Source organism: Ammospiza caudacuta, chromosome 3 (genome assembly GCF_027887145.1).
Source record: "Ammospiza caudacuta isolate bAmmCau1 chromosome 3, bAmmCau1.pri, whole genome shotgun sequence".
Taxonomy (NCBI): domain Eukaryota; kingdom Metazoa; phylum Chordata; class Aves; order Passeriformes; family Passerellidae; genus Ammospiza; species Ammospiza caudacuta.
The window spans coordinates 14125212-14147330 of record NC_080595.1 but is presented as its reverse complement, the minus strand read 5'-3'; the positions used below and the strand labels follow the sequence as shown (position 1 = coordinate 14147330).

Genomic DNA, 22119 nt, shown 5'->3' with positions numbered 1-22119 from the left:
TTCCCCTGGGACAGGGTAGGGAGCAGCTGAGCTGCTTTGAGCCTCTGTTTCTCTATTGTGCAGGCTGGCTGTTCCTTGCAGTGACCACTAGCTGCTTCCTCCTCAGTTTTTGGCCCCTCTGGTTGAAGGCACACTGTCGTTCTCCAGCCTGTGACACCAGAAAAGGGTGGCTTGAGCTGCCTTCCCTGCCTTTCCCTATCACACTCTTGCTAGGAAAAGCTATTGTCTAGCTCTGACTGTAGGATGGGAAAAGACTCTTTGGGAATCCCCGTGGTGTTGCAACACGCTCCTGGCTGTGCTCTCACAAAGCAGCCACTCTCACATGAAGAGCAAACTTTTACTGGTCCCAGCAAGCAACCAGGCACCCTGTGGGGAGAGGGTGCTGCTCCAGCCTCTTGCACGCTGGTGACACAGCTGTGGGGACACCTCCCATCCCAGTTGGCAGTGAATTGTCAGGAATGATGCTCGTGATGAAGATGATGGTGTCGCAGTGGGGTGGGCACCGTTGGGGGCTGTAATGGTGTGAACACTACTGTGTGCCAGCTGCTCTGTGCGCGTTTCCTGTGGGATGCTGGGAGAAAATTTCCATGTGGAAAGCCTCTTTCTTTGTGTAGCCACTCATTCCTCCTGAGCCCAAGCCATTTCCTTCCTTGCCCAGTCCTTCTGTAATTAAAGTGTCTGGACCAGCAGTGGTTTTTTAGTGCTCTTAAAAATAATGGTGCTTCTAGTGTGTTGCAAGTGGTCGTAGACTCCTGTGTGATTCAAAGCTTTAGGAAAATATCAGGGAGGGTCTTACAGTGGGTATTTCAAAGCTGAAGTGCCTCAATGGAGATGGGACTTTTGGGACACTGCTGCAAAGAAAAAGCTGTGCTTTGTTGAAATGCAGAGCAGCTTTCAGGCTGGCTTTGCATGCGGCAGCCAGTCAGCCTGAAGGATCGATGCTGCCAGGGAAAGATCAGAGCAGAGTCTAAAAGGCTGTTTCCTCCCCATCTGGCAGCTCCTCAGCTGGGGGGCAGGAGCATGAGCTGTCAGCAGGAGCTCTCTCCTACCAATTTGTAAAACCTAGAGCTCCCATGTCCAGCAGGAAGGCAAGTATCTCTACAACCCTCCCAGCCCTGCTGTGGGCAGCAGCTGCCCTCCTGGTGTTTGGCAGCACCAAGAGGTGGGAGAAAGGCTGGACTGACAGCCCTTGGCCAGAGCTCCATCTAAGCTGAGCTTGTTCTGGAGCCTCTCCCAGGCTTTCCTCCCTGGCAGTGCAGAAACACCTGCTGGCACCCCTGTGGAGCTGGTCTGGAGAGGGAAAGGGGCTCAGGAGAACCCAGGCTGGGCTCTGGCTCTCCTGGTTGGTTTTAGGTGTCCCTGAGAGCTCTCCAGCAGCACCAGGACAGTTCCCCTGCTGCAGTGGTAAGAAGGGCTCAGGGTGCTGTCCCTGGGCATCAGGTGGTGCTTGTGGGCAGGGCAGGGCTGGCATTTTTCACCACGTGTGTATGGCCAGCACCCAGCCTGAGGGCAGCCTGAGCCCCTGCCCTGTGCTGCCCTGATCCCTCTGTCCCCAGAGGCTCTGGGGCAGTGCCACCAAGGCCAGGAGCACCGCGGCAGTGCCACCAAGGCCACAAGCACCGTGGCAGTGCCACCAAGGCCATGAGCACCGGGGCAGGCAGGGTTTGCCAGGGCTGCCAGCCTGGCACTGTGCATCAGCTGCTGCACACGCTGTTATTGCTGATGGCCAGGATGGGAAATGCAACTGAGACCTTAATGAAAAGCTAACAAAGTTGGGTTTGCAGGGAGGGCTGCTCTTCAGGTAGCCTTGCTTCCCCTTGCAGCATGTTGGAAATTATTTTTCTGGGAATATTCCTACACTATGCCACAGTGTGCTGACTGTGAGCTGAGACTGTAGGCAAATGCAGAGCAAGAGGGTCTCTGGGGACCAAGCTGTTTATTTTGGATTGTACAAATAAAGAAATGCTGATGATTTAATAGCAGGTGCTTCTCAGGGATATTTTGAGTGTCAGGTCTGGCTGCATGTGTGTAACTAGCATGTTGTAGCCAAACATTTCCTAGCCCTTCATAATTCCTGAGCCTTGCTGTGAATTGGTTTAAATAGGAAAGCTGGTCATGATGTGTGAGCCTTGCTTGGTGACTACACCACAAAATGCTGGAGGAAGTCCAGCAGAGTTGGGGGATGCTGCTGCTGCCCAAAGGATGCACATTGGCATGCCTGGTGGATGTCTCTTCCAAAGCTCCAGCCATTTCTTATCCCTCTCCAGAAAAGCTCCACATTTCTTACCTCCTGACATCTGAGGAAAAAATGTTATTTGTACATGGAGTGCTGGTTGGGAATGCCAGAAATACGGATTGCTCAGATGCAAGCCTCTAGGCCTTTTTGCCTCCTGGTTAAAGTAGTATGGGACTTGATTTCAGACAAACAAACAAACAAACAAACAAAATCAACAAACCAAAACAAAACCCAACTTACATTAGAATGTTTGAAAGGGGAAACACATGGTAAATAAAGTTCAAATTACTTATTAATTTGATTTCGTGGGTGTCTTTTTTTTTTTTTTTTTCTGAATGAGACTTCCAGTACCCAAATCCTTTTAAGGCTGGAGAGTTGGTCCAAAGTGTGATGGGACTCTCCTATTCTTCATGACCTAAATCAGTGACCCAAAGCATAATATTTTTTCTAGAACCATCTGTTTTCTCTTCTTGCCAAGGGGATTTCACAATGCCTGATTGCTCTGAATAATTGTACATGTGCAGGGATATGACTTGCCACAGGGAGAAAAATTAACTGAACAAGGACAGGTGGATGTTCTTGAGTTTTCTGAAGAAACTACTACCCTTTAGAAGGAGAGGGTGAAGAACCATGAAACTGAGTAATATTTTATGCCCACTATGAATTTTTTTAAGCCTATATATTAAAAAAGGAAACAAAACTACACTTAGGAGCTATCTGGGGTTAACAGAGTAGGTACCAAGTCAGCCTGTGTTCTGACAGCCCCTTTATCAAATGTCTCCGTCACTTGGTTTGGAGCAGTGTGAAACACGGCAGTACAGATGTTGGGTGACTAATTCATGCTTCAGCTAAATTTCAATGACCATGAATGCACATCTGTTTCAGCTTAGCCATCCACTGAAGGGTGTGCAACAAGGTGCTCCTCTTTGCAAACATCATGCTTGCATTTTTTTCACTTTGGGCTTGTAAGCAGTGGCTAGAGCTCACATTTGGGGAAGCAGAGGGTGCCCAGGCACTACAATCAGGGGGCAATGAGTCTGGTAGTAAGAGCTTTTTTGTAGCATTAGCAGGATTCCTAATGCAAACAACTTTATTTTAAATCTGGCTTCCTACAGGAGACTTGCTTTTTCTTGTTCAATTCATCTGTTCTTATCACCCAGCTCTCTGATTTGCTCACTTCCTCCACTATGTATCTTTTTATTTTCTTAATTGCAATACCAGGGAGGAGGGGGTTGGAGGCAGACCAAGAGTTCCTGGTGAGAAAATGCCGTTTATATGAAACTGTCTTGATAAATTCTCAGTATTAGCCTCCCAGACCAATAGCAGTGCAACAGCATCCATAAATAAAAGCAAATGGAGGAGAGAGCTTTGATCCACCATTACAGTGTCTCTTTGTGGAGCAGATCCCATAACATGGTATGGGATGGTACCCCATGATTCCTCCAGCCTTGTTCCCTTGCACACAGCTCTTTCCCTCCATGATATGCCCCTGCCCTGTTTAACGAGGAGTTAAAACATTTCATGGCTGAGCTCTGTTGGTTTTTTGCTTTCAGGGGTATGGGGTTTTTTTGAGGAAAATCAGCTCAGCTTTTTGTATTTCCCAGTGAAGTCGAGGTATTGATGTGCTCATTTTCCTCTCTTCATAGAAACATTTTTAAGTACCATCTGATTAAATTAACTTGGATTGGAGAAGCGTGGTATAGCAAAGGCTCTCCTTGAGGAGAAAATACAGCTTTAATAACTAGGGATCTAGCTTTATTGGCTAGTAAATTTGAGAATGTAACACTGAGCATGCCCAGGCTTTTTTTTTTTTTTTCACTGAGCATCTCTTTGTACTTAAAGGCATCTGTTCTGTCGGTTTATGCACTGTTAACTAACTGCAAACCTCTTTAACAGCTCCTCTACATTGCTGGAAAATCCTGAGGCAGGACAAGGGCAAGAACGGCTGTCATGCCTGATGAGTGATGTTGTAAATGGAGTGAGAAAGGCCCTTGAAGGGGAAGCCGTCAAAGCTGACCTAGTGGGAAAAGAGCGTAGGGACATGTTTCCTCTAGAAGCATGCCAAGACAGCCAGGCTTCAATGCATATGCGGCTCTTTCCAGTTTTGGGAAGGTGCAAAGTGATGCACTGTGGAAGGAATGGCTCCAAAATCATTAATTACAGGCTGCCCTTCTGGTGCACCTTATGACCAAGTTACAGCTAAGAGTAAGGCTTTGCCAGGGCTCAAGCTCACTTTGTGCAGATTTCCAATGTGGAGTAGATGCTTGGGAGGACTGTGAGCAACAAAAGACTGTGAAATACATAGCTTACAGTGACTAAAAAAGTACAAAAGTATTTTTTAGGCATGATGAGGGGATAGTAGATTTTCCTGTCCTCTCCTGCTCTTACCCCGAATTCCAGTGAAGTGAGTGATTGCACTGTAATTTTGAAATGGGAAACACTTCTGCCAGCTGTGAAGCAGAACGATGGGCTTTAATTAGATTAGAGGAACAAGAAAATGCAATTGAACAAATAGGTTTTCAACAAAGAGAAAGAAACACCATGATAGCTAAAGGGGGTAGGTGCTAGCTGGCTGGTACCATCTGAATCCATCCTGGTTCAGATGACTGAACTAGAGGATTTCTACAGGGAAAACATCACTAATCATAGCAAAATGGGCTCATCAGCTGCATCTTCTTGAGTAACAGGATAACCTGATCATATCTTCGGAGAGGAAAATCTCTTATCTCTGGTTGGCCTCACTTAATCTTTGGTTTTTGCCTCTTCAGGTTGAGGATGTTCGGGACCCGTCTGGTGGAAGCGGCCATGTCGCGAGTAACTTCGACACACGCCTCCCCAGGGAGGAGCTTCCCTCTGCTGAGCCTTGTCCTGGTGCTGCTCCTCCATGCAGGGGCCTCGCGTGCCGAGAGCCCCAGTGAACTGCCCGCCAACGACACCGAGGAGTGCGCTGGCTCCTACATCTGCAAGAAGGGAGTGATTTTACCAATATGGGAACCCCAGGACCCCTCGTTTGGGGACAAAATCGCTCGGGCGACGGTGTACTTTGTAGCCATGGTGTACATGTTCCTGGGAGTGTCCATCATAGCCGACCGCTTCATGTCCTCCATCGAAGTCATTACGTCCCAAGAGCGGGAAATAACCATCAAGAAGCCCAACGGTGAGACCAGCAAAACTACTGTGAGGATCTGGAACGAGACTGTTTCCAACCTCACACTCATGGCCTTGGGCTCGTCTGCTCCGGAGATCCTCCTGTCTGTCATCGAGGTGTGCGGCCATGGCTTCACGGCGGGGGACCTGGGGCCGAGCACGATCGTGGGGAGTGCTGCCTTCAACATGTTTGTCATCATTGCAATCTGTGTGTACGTGGTGCCAGATGGAGAGATAAGGAAGATCAAGCACTTGCGAGTGTTTTTTGTTACAGCGGCCTGGAGCATCTTTGCCTACACTTGGCTTTACATCATTTTATCTGTGTCTTCTCCTGGGATTGTGGAGGTTTGGGAAGGCTTGCTCACCTTCTTCTTCTTCCCCATCTGTGTGGTGTTTGCCTGGATAGCTGACAGGAGGCTTTTATTTTACAAGTATGTCTACAAGAAATACCGAGCCGGCAAGCAGAGAGGCATGATCATTGAGCACGAGGGTGACCGGCCCTCCTCCAAGGCCGACATCGAGATGGACGGAAAGGTTGCTAATTCTCACGTGGAGAACTTTTTGGATGGGACACTAGTGTTGGAGGTGGACGAGAAAGACCAGGATGACGAGGAAGCCAGGAGGGAAATGGCTCGGATCCTGAAGGAGCTGAAACAAAAGCACCCAGACAAGGAAATTGAGCAGCTCATAGAGCTGGCTAACTACCAGGTCCTGAGCCAGCAGCAGAAGAGCAGGGCCTTCTACCGCATCCAGGCCACCCGGCTCATGACCGGCGCCGGCAACATCCTGAAGAGACACGCCGCGGACCAGGCCCGCAAGGCCGTCAGCATGCACGAGGTCAACAGCGAGGTGACCGAAAACGATCCCATCAGCAAGCTCTACTTCGAGCAGGGCACCTACCAGTGCCTGGAGAACTGCGGCACTGTGGCCCTGACCATCGTCCGCCGGGGAGGAGACCTGACCAACACAGTGTACGTCGACTTCCGGACAGAGGACGGCACAGCCAACGCCGGCTCTGACTACGAGTTCACTGAGGGGACGGTGGTCTTCAAGCCCGGAGAGACCCAGAAGGAAATCCGCGTTGGCATCATCGATGACGACATATTTGAGGAGGATGAGAACTTCCTGGTCCATCTCAGCAACGTCCGTGTGAGCACCGAGGCCTCAGATGAGGGCGTTCCTGAGGCCAGCCGTGTCTCAACACTCGCCTGCTTGGGATCACCATCTACTGCCACCGTCACCATTTTTGACGATGACCACGCCGGCATCTTCACCTTCGAGGAGCCAGTAACACACATTAGTGAAAGCGTAGGAACCATGGAAGTGAAAGTGTTGCGAACCTCTGGAGCACGAGGAAATGTTATTGTGCCCTACAAAACCATTGAAGGCACGGCCAAAGGTGGAGGGGAGGACTTTGAAGACACCTGCGGGGAGCTGGAGTTCCAGAATGATGAGATAGTGTAAGTCAAGGTTTTATTTGTTTCTTACAGTTTCTGTTTCTCCTGAAATGAAATACACTTAGCTCCCAGAGCTGCACTGGAGGTGTTTGGGTGCCAGTGCATTGCAATAAGCCATGAGTGGCCTCAGGTGCTGTGGGGAGCCTGAAACACTGCTGTGTCCCTGCCTTGCCAGCAGACTGGAGAGTGATGCCTGGTCAGGGGCACTCCAGCCTTCCAGCAGCAGGGAGATGGAGTTGATCTGGGAGCCATACCCATGCACTGAGCAGATCTCTACAGCCTCTGCTGCAGCTTCTACTGCTCTGCAGTAGAGCAGAGAACAAACCTGAGGTGGCTGTGACCACCCTGTCACGAGGGCCTGAACTGCAGAGGGCCTGAACTGAGTATGTGAATTGCGGTACCTGCTTCCTGTTTCCTGCTGAGGCTCAGATCCTCCAGTACTGGGTCACAGCTGTCCTACTGATGCTCTGCTCAGGGCTTTGGTGAAGGTTGCTTCACCTCTTCCTGTTCTAAAGGGTGCAGGCCTGGGTCACTGTCCAATACACATCTTGAAGAAGTGCTGTCATGCAGGGAAGCCTCATGGTTAGGATGGAACCGCAGCCACATTCGGCTCCTTACGAGTAAAAAAAGGAGGCTGAAAGCTGTTGGAGGCTACTCCTGAGTGGTGCTATTTGGATGGTGGGGAAATTATTAGTGCTATAGCCTTATTACATTATGTGGAGAACATAATTTGCTCAGTAAATCATGGTAGAAAACACCTATCCTTGGGTATGTCATGAAGACATTTCCTTGCCCAGCTGGTGCTCTGGGAGGAGTTGGGAGCTTTGTTTTTCCAGCCTGAGGCTCTTCCTACAGTGAATTCTGTGTTTGCAGCGAACAGGGACTAAGGTCTGTAGCACAAAAACACTGCCTAGAACTGAAAGAAGTAACTGGTAAAGGGCACTGCTGTGTAAAGGGAGAGCGAAATTTTGGCTTGGGTGTTATTTATTGTGCTGCTAGTCTCCCAGGAGCTGAAACAAACCATGGTGAGTGCCCAGAGTGGTCCTTGTGTTCTGTCTGTCACCTGTATCTGCTGTGTCTGCATAGGGAGAATGAAGCTTCTTCATAAAACTTGTTGAAGTAGATGGCAGGGGGGAAAAATGGTGATTTGTAGTTCTCAGGCAGGATTTATGCAATTTGGGATTTTGACTTCCCAGGAAAAACTGAGCAAAAAGTTCACATCTCTACGATGTTGTAGCTCTGGAGGCTACGACAAATGTGTTGCTCACACAAGAGTCAAGAGCACAAGGCTCCTGACTCCTGAATGGTAAATGCAGTAGAGAGGAATGCAGTAATTTGAAATTTTATTTTTATCATTTTGGGAGAAGCAGGAAGTTGTCTGCAGAGATGCAATGAACTAGGCTATAAGGATCTCCCAAAGGCTCTTTGCTTTTTATCCAGGTCACTCAGCACTACCAAAACTGGGCTAGTGGCAGTTAGCCTTTGCCATTTGTTCCCAGCTCCCATGGGATGTGACATGTTTACATGGCAGGCCAGACACACAGCCACAGGCTCTGTAGCAGCGCTCAGAGGGGCTTGGGCTGCACCTTGCCTTGGATCCACCACTGTGGCCCCGATCTCTGTGCTTTTATCCAAGACCTGTGTCTGTGCTGCCTCTTGGTGCTGGGCTGTGATGAGGTGAGGTGTTCTCCCCAGCACTGCTGTGCCTGGTGTGGCCTTCCCTCCTCTGAGCTGCTCGCTGCTGACTTTTGCCAGCAGCCCAGAAACCAAGGGGTGTGCTGGAAGCCAGCTGACCACATCCTGTGGGATCTGTGCTGGTGTGGCCTCACCAGGGCTGCAAGCCTCCTCCTTCCTCTTCTTACCAGCTGCCAGAATGTGCACAGCCAGCAAGAATCAGGGGAAAGCAGCTTTCTCAGAAACCCAAGCCTGCCATTGTATCTCTATTGTCTTTAAAGTGTCCCTCCCAGGAATCACAGTGAGTGATGGTACCTCAGAAGTGTAAGGAGGTGGCGACTGCAGGGACAGATGTTCACTAAGAGGCTCTCTCCATTCAGGTGGGAGAGGACATTGACAGAATGAAACCAATGGTACACATTCCGATCTATCCATGGGCAGAAAGGAAGTATTAATGTAAAGCTCAGCTATTAATCTAAAGCTCAGCTGCCACAGTCCATGCTCAGGTGCTGGGTGGTACAGTCTGACTGGCAGGTTTCCTGCCAGGTTCATGCTTTGCCTGGACACGAGTTTAGGACAACACAGATGCAGAGGGCTCCTCATGCTGAGATGCTGCTTACAGGCATGCTCCCTTGGAAGAATTTGCTCCAATAAATATATACTAGCACAATATGTGGATTATGGAGCTGAAGACTTTTTGCTCTGTCATTGCTTGATAGTGCTGTACTTCAGTTAAGCCATGGTTATGTGGAATGGTGCAATTCCCTAGCACACTGGATTCAATAAAGTTCTAAAATTCTGGGTTTTCTCATGCTTGGATGGCCAAGAGATGTCTTTGCTGCCCTTTCTAAAGGTCTTTAGTGCCTCATCAGTTCTGCCATTCAAGTCTGAATGAATCAGCTTGATAAAAGTGAGTAAGATGTGTTTTTCTGGGGCAGTAATAACAAAGGTAGGGCAGTACAGAGAGACGTGAAGATGAAAGAAAAGCATGCACAAGCCTCTATTATTAGAGGGCTGGCTTGCTGGTAAACCCAAGTAAAATTAGAAAGCGCTGGGAGGGCCCTGATCTTCTGGAGACCTTCCTCTGGTTCCCAAAAGGCCTAATTACGTAACATGTTGTTTGTTTGCAGTGTCCAGAGAGACTTTCCCATTTTGCAATCTGTTGATGTCCCCCCTTCCCAGAATACACAAAATAGTTTAACTGCTGAAGCTTTGCTGCTCCTGTGCATTTAATCAAACATCTCATTCTGATGCTACCAAAAAAAGATGTGTAGTGGAGAAGATGTTGGTCCTCCTGTGGAACATTTAACCCAGCACTGCCTCTTGGAGTGGTGCTTTTCTGCTCCTCATTCCTGGAGCACAGCTTGTGTGTTCAATGGATGCGTGTTAGGTGAAATAAGCAGCTTTTAGATGGGGTTTGCATGGCACGTTGCTCCAAGCTTCGTGGGGAAAGGTGTCTGGCTGGGGTGTCAGCAAGGTCACTCTCAGTGATACTGCACAGGTACCTGGGGCTCTGAGATATCAGTGTGGGTGCTGTGATTTAAAGTGTAAGAGAGCCTTCCCTCTGAGCCCAGCCTCAGCAAGGTGGTTCCAGCCTTGTCTTGCATCTCCATCAATGATGGAAGCTTTCTGCAGGAGAACATGGAGAAGATGTGCACTTGTAGCCCTTCCTGCCCCCCCAGCTACTACAACTATTGTGATTATAGAAGAGGTCGCTGGTTCATCCAGGCAGTGTATTTTTATCTGCTGACTGAATGCTAAATAATTCAAAAGAAGTCCAGCTTCCCGTATTAGAGGAGGAAGCAAGCTTTCCCTCAGCTGATATCCCATCAGCTCTTCTCCTTTCTGTCTCATCATCAGGAGGAGCACTTCTTCCAGATGTGACTGCAAAGCTCTTTGAAAACAGTGTGCTCTTTCATGTTCAAAAAACACAGTTTTTCTAGGGATAACATTGCAACTAGAGATCTGTTACAATCTGCACTCCAGATGTCTGCACACACACCCCAAAAGAAAAGATTTTACTGCATTAATATCAGTGAGGAGGATGGTACATATGGACAACCAATTAAACTCATATTTCACCTATGCAGTCACACCTGTAAATGCTTGGAAAATCTTATGTCAAATGGTCTTGCTGTTCATAATATGCAGTATAGTTGTTTTCATAAAACATGCCTGCTGCAGATTTAGGAAATGACACTCTTTGCCCACTGAATTTTACTTGTCCAAGTCAGTTTTGGCATTTCTCTGGAAGCATAAATTTAGGAGCTGAATACTAAAAGAGACACAAACCATCAGCTACATTCTCTGATTTTTTTTTTTTTTTGGGAAAGTGTCCTCGGAAACCACATAGGCTCCTTCCCAAGAGCCCTTTAAAAATGTCAGTGTCAATAAATAGAGATGGTGGCAGGAGGGGAACCAAGTGGTACTGCTTTTTTAAGTGCCCCTTTTATTTTCTTCCCCAAAAAGAAGTTGGGTCAGGTATTTCTAAAGAAACAGCAAAAATAATATCCCGACTCAGCCCTGGAACCCTGCTATATCAGTTTTTCATCTGTAGCCTGCAGCTTCAGAGGAAAAAAGTAAAGCTTCCAGCATGAGCTGTCTTGCAATAGGATGCAGTTGAAGAGCAGGATGTCTTCTGATGTGGCAGAGAGAATCTGTAAACCAGGCTGGAAGGGAAGCAAAGAAAAACATTCCCTTTTTCAGGTTTCACTGTTGAGCACATTCTCTTCCTCTTTGTGGTCCCGCTCTGTTCCTCTGGGCCAGTGTGCATCCCCTGACTCCACAGCCCCAGCCTGCACAGGGTTAATGTCTGGCAGCACACTGTGAGGTATCAAAGGAGACCAAACAAAGATTAAACTCTTGCTTGGCCTCCTTCCAGGGCCCAGCGTGGGCTTTGCAGAGTATTCTCCCCTCACCACTGGAAGTCTTGCCTGGCTCAGTGGGATTTGCAGGCGGTATAGATATGGCCAGCTGGATCTAGGCCTTGGATCCTTGGTCCAGTGAGATTTGCAGGCAGTACAGGTATGGCCAGGTGGATCTGGGGTTTGGATCCTTGCTCCAGTGGGATTTGCAGGGAGTACAGATATGGCCAGCTGGATCAAGGGCGTGGATCCTTGCTCCAGTGGGATTTGTAGGTGGTACAGATATGGCCAGGTGGATCTAGGCCTTGGATCCTTGCTCCAGTGGGATTTGCAGGCAGTACAAATATGGCCAGGTGGATCTGGGGCTTGGATCCTTGCTCCAGTGGGATTTGTAGGCAGTACAGATATGGCCAGCTTGGATCCTTGGCAGAAGCACCCAGTTTTCCTGGCCCATGCAGTACAGATCCCTCTTGGGGAGCTGGCCCTGGCCAAGGCCCGCAGCAGGGGTCTGAGCAGGTTTGTTGCACCATGCTGGGACATGGATGGGGCCTGTTTCCCTTTTGAGGAGGAGAAGCTCTCTGGGCCTGAAATGTGTAATTTCTTTGGTTCCTGAAGTCCAAAAGCTGGTCGTTGCCTCTTCAGAGGGGAAGATACAGCTCTTACAGGGTCAGCTGTCTTTTCTTTTTCTCCTCTTCATTCAAAGAACGTTTGGTCTTTCCTGAACACTTAAAATATTGACCTTAATATCTCCCAGGCATGGGCATCTCTCTTAAAGTGCTGTGCTCCTGCCTTAGCTGCATGGTCAACCACATCTCTGTTACGAGACAGCAAGGGAATAAAGCCACGGGACGTCCACAGACGTCCCCTTTGTGCTGTGCCCAGGACATGGCAGGTGCTGAAAAACTCATTCCCAAATGCCAGATCAGGTCTCAAGCCCCTCAAGGGCAAACTCACAGCTGTGTCTCCAAGCGTCCCATGACTTCATTTGCTCCCCAGGATGAAGGCACTGTGGGCGCTCCTGTGGCACTCACCGTGGTGGTGTGGGACAAGTCCTGCCCCCGGCTCCCTCAGGGAGGGTACAGAGCACGGTATGCAGCCTGTGCTGTTTGCCCAAATAAGTCAGGAAATCCAGGAACTTGATTGCATGATGTCCCCTGTGGAGGGGATTAGGCAGTGAAGTCGTGTTATTGGACAAAGCAAGTTGTGCCAGCACATCACTGGGGGTGAGTGGCGGGGGGAGAAGGGTGAGGACAGGAGTTAGCTGAGGAACTGACACAGTTTTTGTCCTTGAAAAACCAATGTTTCCTTATTTGTAATGAACTGTTGTTGGCAATTTACTGCTGCCAGCTGCATCTCTGTGGTTGATTAAGGGAGCTTGGATCTTAAATATGTAATAACTCCCTGAAAGCCATTGAGAGGTAGTTATTAGCTTCATCAGGGCCTGTGCACACATCCGCTACGCTCCCTTATGAAAAGGCTACCTATTAAATGCATTGTAGTGATTCACAAAATGCAGGATCTAGTCTTGTTTTAAGAAGTTAAAACAACAGCCCTAGCAAAGCTTGTTGGCGCAGGGAAGTTCTCTCAGAGTGAAGCACTGCTCCACAGCTCCCTGATGGGGAGACAAGAATAGGAGGTAGGAGGAGTTCTATTCCTTTTTGCAGCCCCTTCTCCCCTGGCCTGTGCTTGAGCACTGCTGGGAGCAGCATTGGCACCAGCAGGTTTTTACAAGAGAACAGACATCTATCCCTCTCCCAGCTGTGCACACGAGATCCATGGCTGTGGCAAGCCCTTGAGCAGGGAGGGGTAATTCATTGTTGCACAGGATCCCAATGGAACTGGAGTTCAAGTTGGGCATTTGCCTTGGGAGTAGACTTCTCTCCTCTGACACTTTGCCCTTGGGTTTGAACTCAGAGGATGGCACTCGGTATTCTTCCAGCAGCAGGGCTGAATCCGTGGGCTCAGAATGAGAGTGACAGGACAAAAGGCAGACAGCTGACCATGGCCAGCATCCAAGCATCTGTACAGATGGGCAGAGAAACATCTGCTGCCATCCAAAGCCAGAGAGGAGAAGCTGGACCTGGCAGAGTGAGTCAGAAGCAGCCCCTCTTCAGAAGGAGAGTCTGAGCCAGGAGGCAGCATCCCTCATGCTGCAGGCAAGTGAGCATGATCAGCCAGCTCTTTGCTCTCAGGGGGATGTGATGCTGCCCTGCCCTTGTCAGATGCAGTCTTCCATGTCTGGAGCTGGTTTCTGTGTGTCTCCACTGGCTCTGCTCACACCAGGGACAAAATCATGTGTCCACTACCAAGGACATGCACACCACTGCCATGCTAGGGGAAAGTCACCTATCCTGTCCCTTGTCTCTGCTCCTTCCCCTGTTCTCCAGCACCACAGGGGAACTGTTTTAGCTTAACCTTCACAGTCTGGTCTTGCTGACCCACCTGTGTTTCCCAGTACTCTTGGATGAGGAGCTTTGGTTAGCAGCCTCTCACAGCCACAGTGTTTGCCATGATGTATGCATGGTCTCTCTGCACTGGTACTGTGGGGTATGTGTTCCTCTTTGCAGTCCTGAGCATGGCTGGAGTTAGGGTCAGTCCTCTCCAAGTCATAAATGCCACTTAGCCTGAGGACATCTTGGGAGATATCAAAAACTCTACTAATAGTTTCTAACAATGACATTAGAAGCCCTGTGCTGGTTTCCAAGAATGGCAATGCTGGATCCTGGGTGACAACAAACAGTAACAGCATTCTCTGTTTTAAAAATATCTTAGTGTAAGAGAGAAAATATTCCCACTGCTGTGTAAGTAAGAGGGTGACCAGCATGAGCCTCCTCTGCCCAGTCCCTATATGGTTCCATTTCCATAATGTCTGGACTGCTTCCTACACAATCAAAGTAACAATCAAATGTGTCTGGCAGTGAGAAACAGAGCAATAACAAAGAATGGGGGGCATGGCTGGATCCCTGTCAGCTGGGTGATGGAAGGAGAGACATGGAACTGATGACATATGCCTGCCCCCCCAGAGCAAAGTCCTTTCCAGGGAAAGGTCCCCTGAGTGCAGATGGCTGGGGGCAGGGATAGAGCACAACTGAGTGGAGTCCAGTGCAGAGACACTACCTTTGGAGTTTTCCAAGGAATGGTTTAAATTCTATGGCATTGTTATCAGGAACCTTCTTTTGAGGGCTTGAGTGATTCCTCTGGTTATTTGCACATTAAAACACTGATGTGTGCTGGTCACACACTGTGCTATTTTGGGGCCATGCAATATGGCTCTAATTCAACCACAAGCCCAGCACACCCTGCAGGAGACCCTTGTCCCAAGGGCCAGATGCACTCTCACCAAGTGGCAAAGCTGTTGTCTTGCTGGCTGGGACATAAGAAGGACATGAAGACAAAAAGGGATTGATTTGCTCAGAGTTCTTTTCCAAACTTGGTTACTTGCTTCCTAGTAAAAAACCCATTTTGATATGTGCTTGCGTGCTCCTGGTTTAATTTGTCAGTACACGTGATCCTAAAGAGCAAAATAGCTACATGTGGGTTTTTGCAAACAATTTGGAGTAGAAATCTATGGATCCATGAGCACTCAGCAGCCCCCAAAAGTGCCAAGCAGGCTCTCAGCATCCCCCTGCCTGGCTCTCTCCCTGGTGCTTGCCCTCCCATCTCTGTACTGCTCATGTGGCCGTGGCCGTGCCACCTCTGCCCCAAAACCTCCCCCGTGCATCCTGAGCAGCAGCCTTGTGACAGATGCCTTATTCTGGCACGCCTTTGGATCAGGGCAGGCAGCAGATGAGTTCTCCTGGCATGCCTTAGGAGCAGGGCAGGCAGCACTCCTGTCTGGAGCCTGTGGACACAGTGCTCTGAGGAGTTGTGTGTCTGTCCTCGGCCACAGCCACGCTCGGCCCTCGGCGGTGCCGCCGTGCTCACGCTGCACAGCTCTCACTGAAATTCACAGCCCTGTCACAGCGGGTAAGGCAGGAAAAAAGCCAGTTCTGCAGGGAGTTTGGAATGAATTGAGCTGCAGAGAGAGGGGAGAGACGTCCTGGTTTCATTGAGAAGAGGAGGATTGATCTGAAACAAAACCTGTTACTTTGGCTCAGGCAGGTAGGGAGCAGGTTTTACCTGCACAGGAGCCAAGTGCTCGCTTGGTTCAGTAGATTTCCATTCACACTTTAGGTTCAGTTATTGAAATTTATCTTTCTTCTTAGTGACTGGGTATGTGACAGGACCTAGGGGAATAAGATAGCACCCATACACAGGGCAAAAATAATGTAAACATAGTCAGTATCAATGCCCCAGGCACATATCGTCCTGGGAATAAGGAGGGAAGTGTAGCAGATTTACCCGACTCATGAGCTCTCTGGTGACCTGGAACTCAGAAAGACTCATACAAAAATCTGAAAATGGGTCAGTTTAGTAGGGAGGATTGTAACAGAGAAGTGTGGGAGGGTTGGGTCAGAATCAGGCAGAGCATGAACTGGACAAGAATTAGATAGGAAGGAGATATTCTTAACATTCATGCCTTAGCAATGCAGAGGGAAAAGGGGAAGGGAGCTGAACAACAGCTTCTGCTAAGAAGCAGGTCCCTCAGTGATGTCTGTGATCATGAGGCCTGAGGTGTAGGACAGAGATGACACAGTCTGCCTGTCCCCAGAAGAGGAGACATAGAAATCTGGCCTTGTGCTGTAAGAGGAGCGCTTGGGGGGCTCTTAGCAGTCCCTCTGGAAGGTTTCCTGGCCAATAGGTGACATGTGCAGGCAAGCTCAGAAGCTGCCTTCAAAAGCAGCTGAGCCAGATTAGGTCTGCTTTTTTACCTAAAAGAGCCTAGAATAAATCAACACGTTATTTGTAAGTACCTCAAAGATAACAAGGAGATGAATAACAGCCAGCATATATTTGTCAAGAACAAATCTTATCAAGCCAACCTAATTTCCTTTTATGCCAGCCTTTTGGGTAAAGGAGAAGCAGTGTTGTCATATCACTGAGCTTCAGAAGAGCTTTTAATGTTGTCTTGTTTAGCACTGTCATAAGCAAGCCCTGGCTAAATGGGCCACTGGGGTGAAGGGGGCTAATCTGTCTGGAAAGAGAAATGTGTCACTGGATGGGGGTGAAAAGGTGTTCAGTAGGTGCTTGTGTGGAAATGGAGCTTGTTGGGCATGGGAAAGAAAAAATTGGTGTTTTAGCTTGCAGATAGAATAGTCTGAAAGTGTTATCAGAGTGTGTTAGGATGGGGCTTTACAGAGATATGATTTAGCCTGAACAGAAGCAAGACACTGTAAAGTGCTTGTGTAAGAATAGTCATAAACACAAATTCAAGTGGGAGGGGAACAACCAAGTCAGGAGGCGCCATTATGACCTGGCAGCCACATCTGAGCTCAGAACACTGTGCTCTTGCAATGAATGAGACAGGTGATGTATCCTGAAGATATTCAAGCTGAGGGTAACCATCCTCGTGGCTCTCTCCTGGGGGAGTGGGTGGCCTCTGTCAACAGCAGAAGACAGCTTAGAAGGCACTGCCCAAAAACTGACTGAAGGTATCAGGTGTTTTGTCTCCTTCAATGCACCTTGGGTCAGATGAGGCCTTGGGAACTCCTCCTCTCCTCTTGCTATGTGCTAGCCAGGTAAAAGTGCTCCTCATGTGAGCTGCACTTAGCCAGGTGGCCCCTGGTCCTGTAGGGTCTTCTGCCAGGAACCTGTGATGGGCTAACATGCAAAGCATCCTACAGATGGAGCAGAAAGACCACAGGCACACATGGCACAGCTTCCCTGTGGCCACCCATCTGTGTCCCTTGCTCTCAAGGGACACCTGGGGCAGGGGCAGTGCTGCTGTCTGTCTCCTTTGCTAATAATTAGATGCAATCCAAGGTTCCCTGCAGGAGAGCCCTGTCCCCGTGGGGGAAGCAGCAAGGCTGCACACATTAAGGAAGCTAATTAGAGGAGAAGAGAGCATTGGTACTGAAACCCCAACAGTAAACTTTGAAATCTAGATAAGGGAGCAGTATTTAATTATATACAATTAAAACACCGTATCTCAGCCCCCTGAGAACTGGCAGTCCTGGAAAACCCTCCCAGAGGTGCTGCTGAACAGATCTGAAGGCAGAGGTAGGCTAGGGGGTGTGCTTATCAGACTTTACCTGGGAAACACACCTGAAGAGAAGAACTAGGAAAATTCCCTTGGACCACCATCTCCTTATTGCTGCACGATGTCCTCCCTCTCCTAGAGCAGGTAATGGGAATCCAGTTCTTGGGAACAGAAAGGGAGATTCTCTGCTGTTACATGCAGCTGAGCAATGCCATTGCAGGCACCTACACAAGGAAAGGCAAACCTGAGAATGCAGGGGAAGTCAGAGAGGGTTGTAAATACTTGGTCTGAGAAACAACCTTTGTGCCCTTTTCTCCCATTGTGCAGGAGAAAAATCTCCTGCCCCTGTGCCTGCCAGCCAGGGGTATCCTAGAATCTCCAGGGACACCATGTCAATGTTCCCCTTTGCTCCACAAATCCTGCAAAGTTATCTAGGTTATTTTCCTACAAGTTTGTCCTAGCCACTAAAGCAGCCAGTTTGCTGCTCCTTTGCTGCATCCCATATACAGTCCCTGACTTCTGATCCTTTCACCTGTCCACTTCAAGCCAGGAGGGCAGTTTGCTTTCCCTGCAGAGTGGTTTCCCTGCCTTGTGCCCAAACATTCCCTGGCAGCTGAGGCAAAGCTCCCCATGACTGCAGCAGCAGCTCTCATCCCATGGCTGCTGCTGGGTGTTAATGCAGAATCACGATGAGGGAAAGCTTGGATGGATTCATGTCATCTGACAGATTAGAACTGCAGAACCAGCCTCAAGTTATCCAAAATTCCTCTTCCTCAGCAACTTCAAACCCTTAAGGAAGGCTTTTAGTTCAGCCTTGGCTGCCGAAGGAAGTGGTTCCTGTTTTAATTTGTAAATATAAAGTGCCAGAGGGCTTCTGCCTTCTGAAGGCAGCAGCTTTGAGAAGCACGGGTGAAAGCCTAGGGCTCCTTTTCCTGCATCCTTGACGCCTGTTCTTGTTGAGGAGCACACCTAGGGCAGGTCTCTTGTGCAGCTGCAGTGGGAGCTGCACGTTGTGCCCGGGGTGGGGGAAAGAACTGGAGCTTCAGGCAAAGGGCCGTGACCTGGCACCAACCCTGTGTCTGACAAAGGGGACAGGGACCTGCAGCACTGCCTGGGGCTGGCCAGTCCCCTGGAGACTCTACAGAACCCAAATAAACAAGCAGGAGACCCCAAACAGATATCAAGTGTAAGGGGCATAGAGAGCAAGAGGGGAATGGGGGCACAGACTGTGAGGGTGCACAAGCCCAGGGATCCCTTCACTGACCCTGGAAGCATCAGCTCAGGCTGTTGCTGTGTGACTGCCCCTCCATTAAATGAAAAGAACCAGACATGTGCAGGAAACCTGGGACTGAGACAGTGAGAGAATCTGACAGTGTGAGTGGGGTGAGGTGGGAGCCAAGCTGGGTTCACTGGAGCCTCCTGCTGCCAAGGGGCTTTGGTCCCAGCAGAAGAAGCCCTGGGTGGTGCACCTGTGACTCCCAGAGTGGCTCCTGAATGGTCAGACAGCAGAGATTCCTTAGCAATCTCTTGCCTGGCCTTTGTCCCCACATTCTGCCCACAAAGAGCCTTGCTCCTTTCAATGTGCAAAGCCCATGAGTCACATCTGTGATGTTGTCACAAACAGCCTCCATCCCTGGTGATACAGCTGCTTAAAATGTTACAAGACCCAAAAGTGATGCCTGTGCCATTGAGGCTCATTTTATTTGTCTGAGCCTTTCTGGTGATGTTTTCCTCTGCTGTGCCAAGAGCTAAAAACCTCAGGGCATCCTTCACTCGTTGTGTTTTAGGTGAAAATTGAATTTGTTGTTGAATCCCAGGGCTCCAAGAGCTGTGGTCATAAGAAAAATGCTGACTAATGTGTAGTGTGTCCTGTCTGGTCCTTGGTGTGCCAGGGAAGAAGATGCCATGCTTTGGGAGAAGAATTGCTCTGTGTTGCCAGTCCTCTAGAGCTGGAAGGAAGGTGGAAGGCTTAAGTTGCTTCTCAGTTCAAGCATTCCTGCATTAGTATGAATGAGCATGTTGGTGTCTTGCAAATACACAAACAGATTTCCACAAAACACTTGCTAATGAAGCAAACCAGCAGTCTGTCCTTTCAGTGATTTGTGGGGAGTCAGTAAAAGACTCAACCTGGGGAGCTCATTACCCTGCTGAAGGAGTGCATTTTGAGGGGAGATGCTGGGAAGCTGTTAGCTGCCAGCTGTGAGCAGGGCCAGAGGCTTGGCAGTGCTGGGAGGAAGCCTGGGAGAGGAGGTGCCCATTGCCTTTGTGGGCATGGGCACGGGGCTAGCTCACATTGAGAATAACTTCTCTTTCTGTGGTTGTGGGGCACAAGAGGGACTGGTTTCCTCCCCCAATCACTGTAATCTCAGGGCCAGGCACGCTGATACTGTGCTGGGGTTTCTGGTGTGAAATGGAGAAAAGCAGAGTCAGCATCAGCGACAAGGGAGAGCCACAGCAACCTGCTTAACCACACACGTGGTATAAACCAGAGACCTTCCGAAAACACAGCCACACTCCCAGGGCTTGAAAAACAGGCACTTAATCCTATAAATCCTATATATCAGAGGGAGTGTGGCACTGCTCAGCCAGTGCTCTGCCTCACAGGCACAGTTCATTTGTCACCTGCAGCTACTGCACAGCTCAGACAGCTAATCCACACCACTGCCTTTCCTGCCTTTCCTCTGGGTGGGAGTGGATGGGCTCAGGCAGCAGCTGCAGCCACCTCCAAAAGGGATGCAAATACCTCAAGGTGCAGGTGTACCTGAGGGCTGCACCTGCCCATGCCTCAGCAGTTGGGTGGGTGAAAGGATAACCAGGGAAATGCAGCTGGGGGGGTGAGGTGGGCTAAGGCAAAATATGAATAATTGGAAAAGGAGTGGAAGGAAAAAGTGAAAGAGAGCCAAAATCATTATGGTTTTTATGAATGCCTCCTCTTAGCTGCTGCTAAGCACTTGAGAGCTGCAAAGTGCTTGGTCCCCCCCTGTCTCATCAAACCTTAGGGCAAGGTTGTGCTGCTCACGTTGGCAACAGGTACTTTGAAAAAGCTGTCAAGTGTCATGTTCAGTGTGTTTGCAGGGAGAACCCTGGCTTGGCACTAGGCATCAAAGGTAAAAGCAATGAGGAAAAGAGAGTACTTCTAGCCTTGCCAAGAAAAATCACTTGTCTGGGAAAGGAAGAACTAAATTGATCTGAATTTTCCTGCTATTCATCAGCGTTTTGGTGCCAACGCAGTGCATGTGAGAGAGGAAGGAAAAAGGATAAGATGAAGAGCTCCATATTTAATATTGTGTTAATCTCTTCCCTCCCAGCTAGAGCAGAGGTTTAAAATACCTTTCCTGTACGTGAAGGAAAATGTACTGATCTGTGTGAGTGTTATTATTTAGGGAAGGAAGATTTACCTTTCGGGAAATCTGCAACCTGGATAAACCAATTTGGAAGTCTAAAGAAATTAATTGAAGTTTGAGATTGTCAGATTTATATTTTTAGTTATTTCTTCCTTCACAGAAGATTCATTTTGCACTTTGACCCAAACTTTCCTTCATTGACTTGTGAAACTGAAGCAGGGGGATACATTTCAGGCCAAGTGTTTTGGGAAACCCTGCTAAGAGCAACTGTGACAGAAGGTGAAGCAACAACACTTCAGCACCTCAGCTTCTCTGTGAAAGCCCATACATTGGGAAGGTATAGATTGTCAAGCAGCTTGTGCAACAGCTCTTTGCAAGTAAGGATTTGCTTGTAGCACCCCAGTTATGTGGTGGGAAATCCTGCAAAAGAGCAGGTGGAAGTGGCAGAGCCCTGTGCCAGTTTTGGACCTGAAGATCAACGTGACAGTGACCTCCTACAACCCCCATGGGGAAGCAGTGCCTGCCCTCCAGCCCTGCCTGGGTGCAGGCACTTTGATTTGTGGCATAAGTTTTATTCATTTCTTTCTTTCTGAGCTGAGGCTCATGGACTAATTAGAGGAGAGCTGGTGAGCTCAGCTAACGCATTTGAACGCTGGTAGCTTTAGGCTTGCATTTGGGTCATTAAAAATGAAGTAAAATGATGTTCTCTTTGCACCAGCTATTGTGAGCAGGGGCCTTGGTTTGGCAGCAGTTATCTCCCCAACACCACTGCACTAATGACTGCCAGCACAGAAAGAGCAGCGTGTCATTAACGCAACAGGGCGGGGGGAATCTGCTGCAGGCAAAGCAGGATCTGGGACAGAGCAGTTTATGTCACACCTGTAACAAAGCTGGCACCAGCAGGCTGAGTTTAAACCCCTAGGAGGCTGGAAGGCACCATAAGGGGAAGCCCTTCCCTCAGGGCCATGCTCCCAGGGGTGTGGGCATGCTGCAGGGGGAGTGAAGTGGGTCTCTGAGGGCCTATTTGCCTGCTGGTGAGCCCAAGCAGCCTGGGTGACCTTAGTGTTTCAGCAAGGTTTTCTTCATTGTTCTGTGGGATGTCTCAGCTGGTTTTAGTTGAGATGGAGGCCATCAGTTTATAACATAAAAGGCTGTGGAGAAAGACTTCATCTCAAATTTGTGCAAAGTGCAAATGCAACATAGCTACATATGCCAAAGCAGCTGGGGATGGCCTATGAAGATAATAATTTGGCTTACCTCCCTGTGGGACAGAGGTTGTATATGTTTGTTGGTTGTCATTCCTATAACAACTGAGGAA

At 49.0% G+C, this 22119-nt stretch overlaps 1 protein-coding gene across 3 annotated transcripts in view; it reads left to right on the top strand.

Moving 5' to 3' along the window:
* Positions 1-22119, top strand: part of SLC8A1 (solute carrier family 8 member A1) — a 106477-nt gene that overhangs the window by 4901 nt on the left and 79457 nt on the right. For all 3 annotated transcript variants that reach the window (XM_058800678.1, XM_058800677.1, XM_058800679.1), the window contains exon 2: positions 5005-6843. In XM_058800678.1, the coding sequence (XP_058656661.1) occupies positions 5012-6843 (1832 nt within the window). In that variant the 5' untranslated portion in view covers positions 5005-5011. The remainder of the gene's footprint in view (positions 1-5004; positions 6844-22119) is intronic.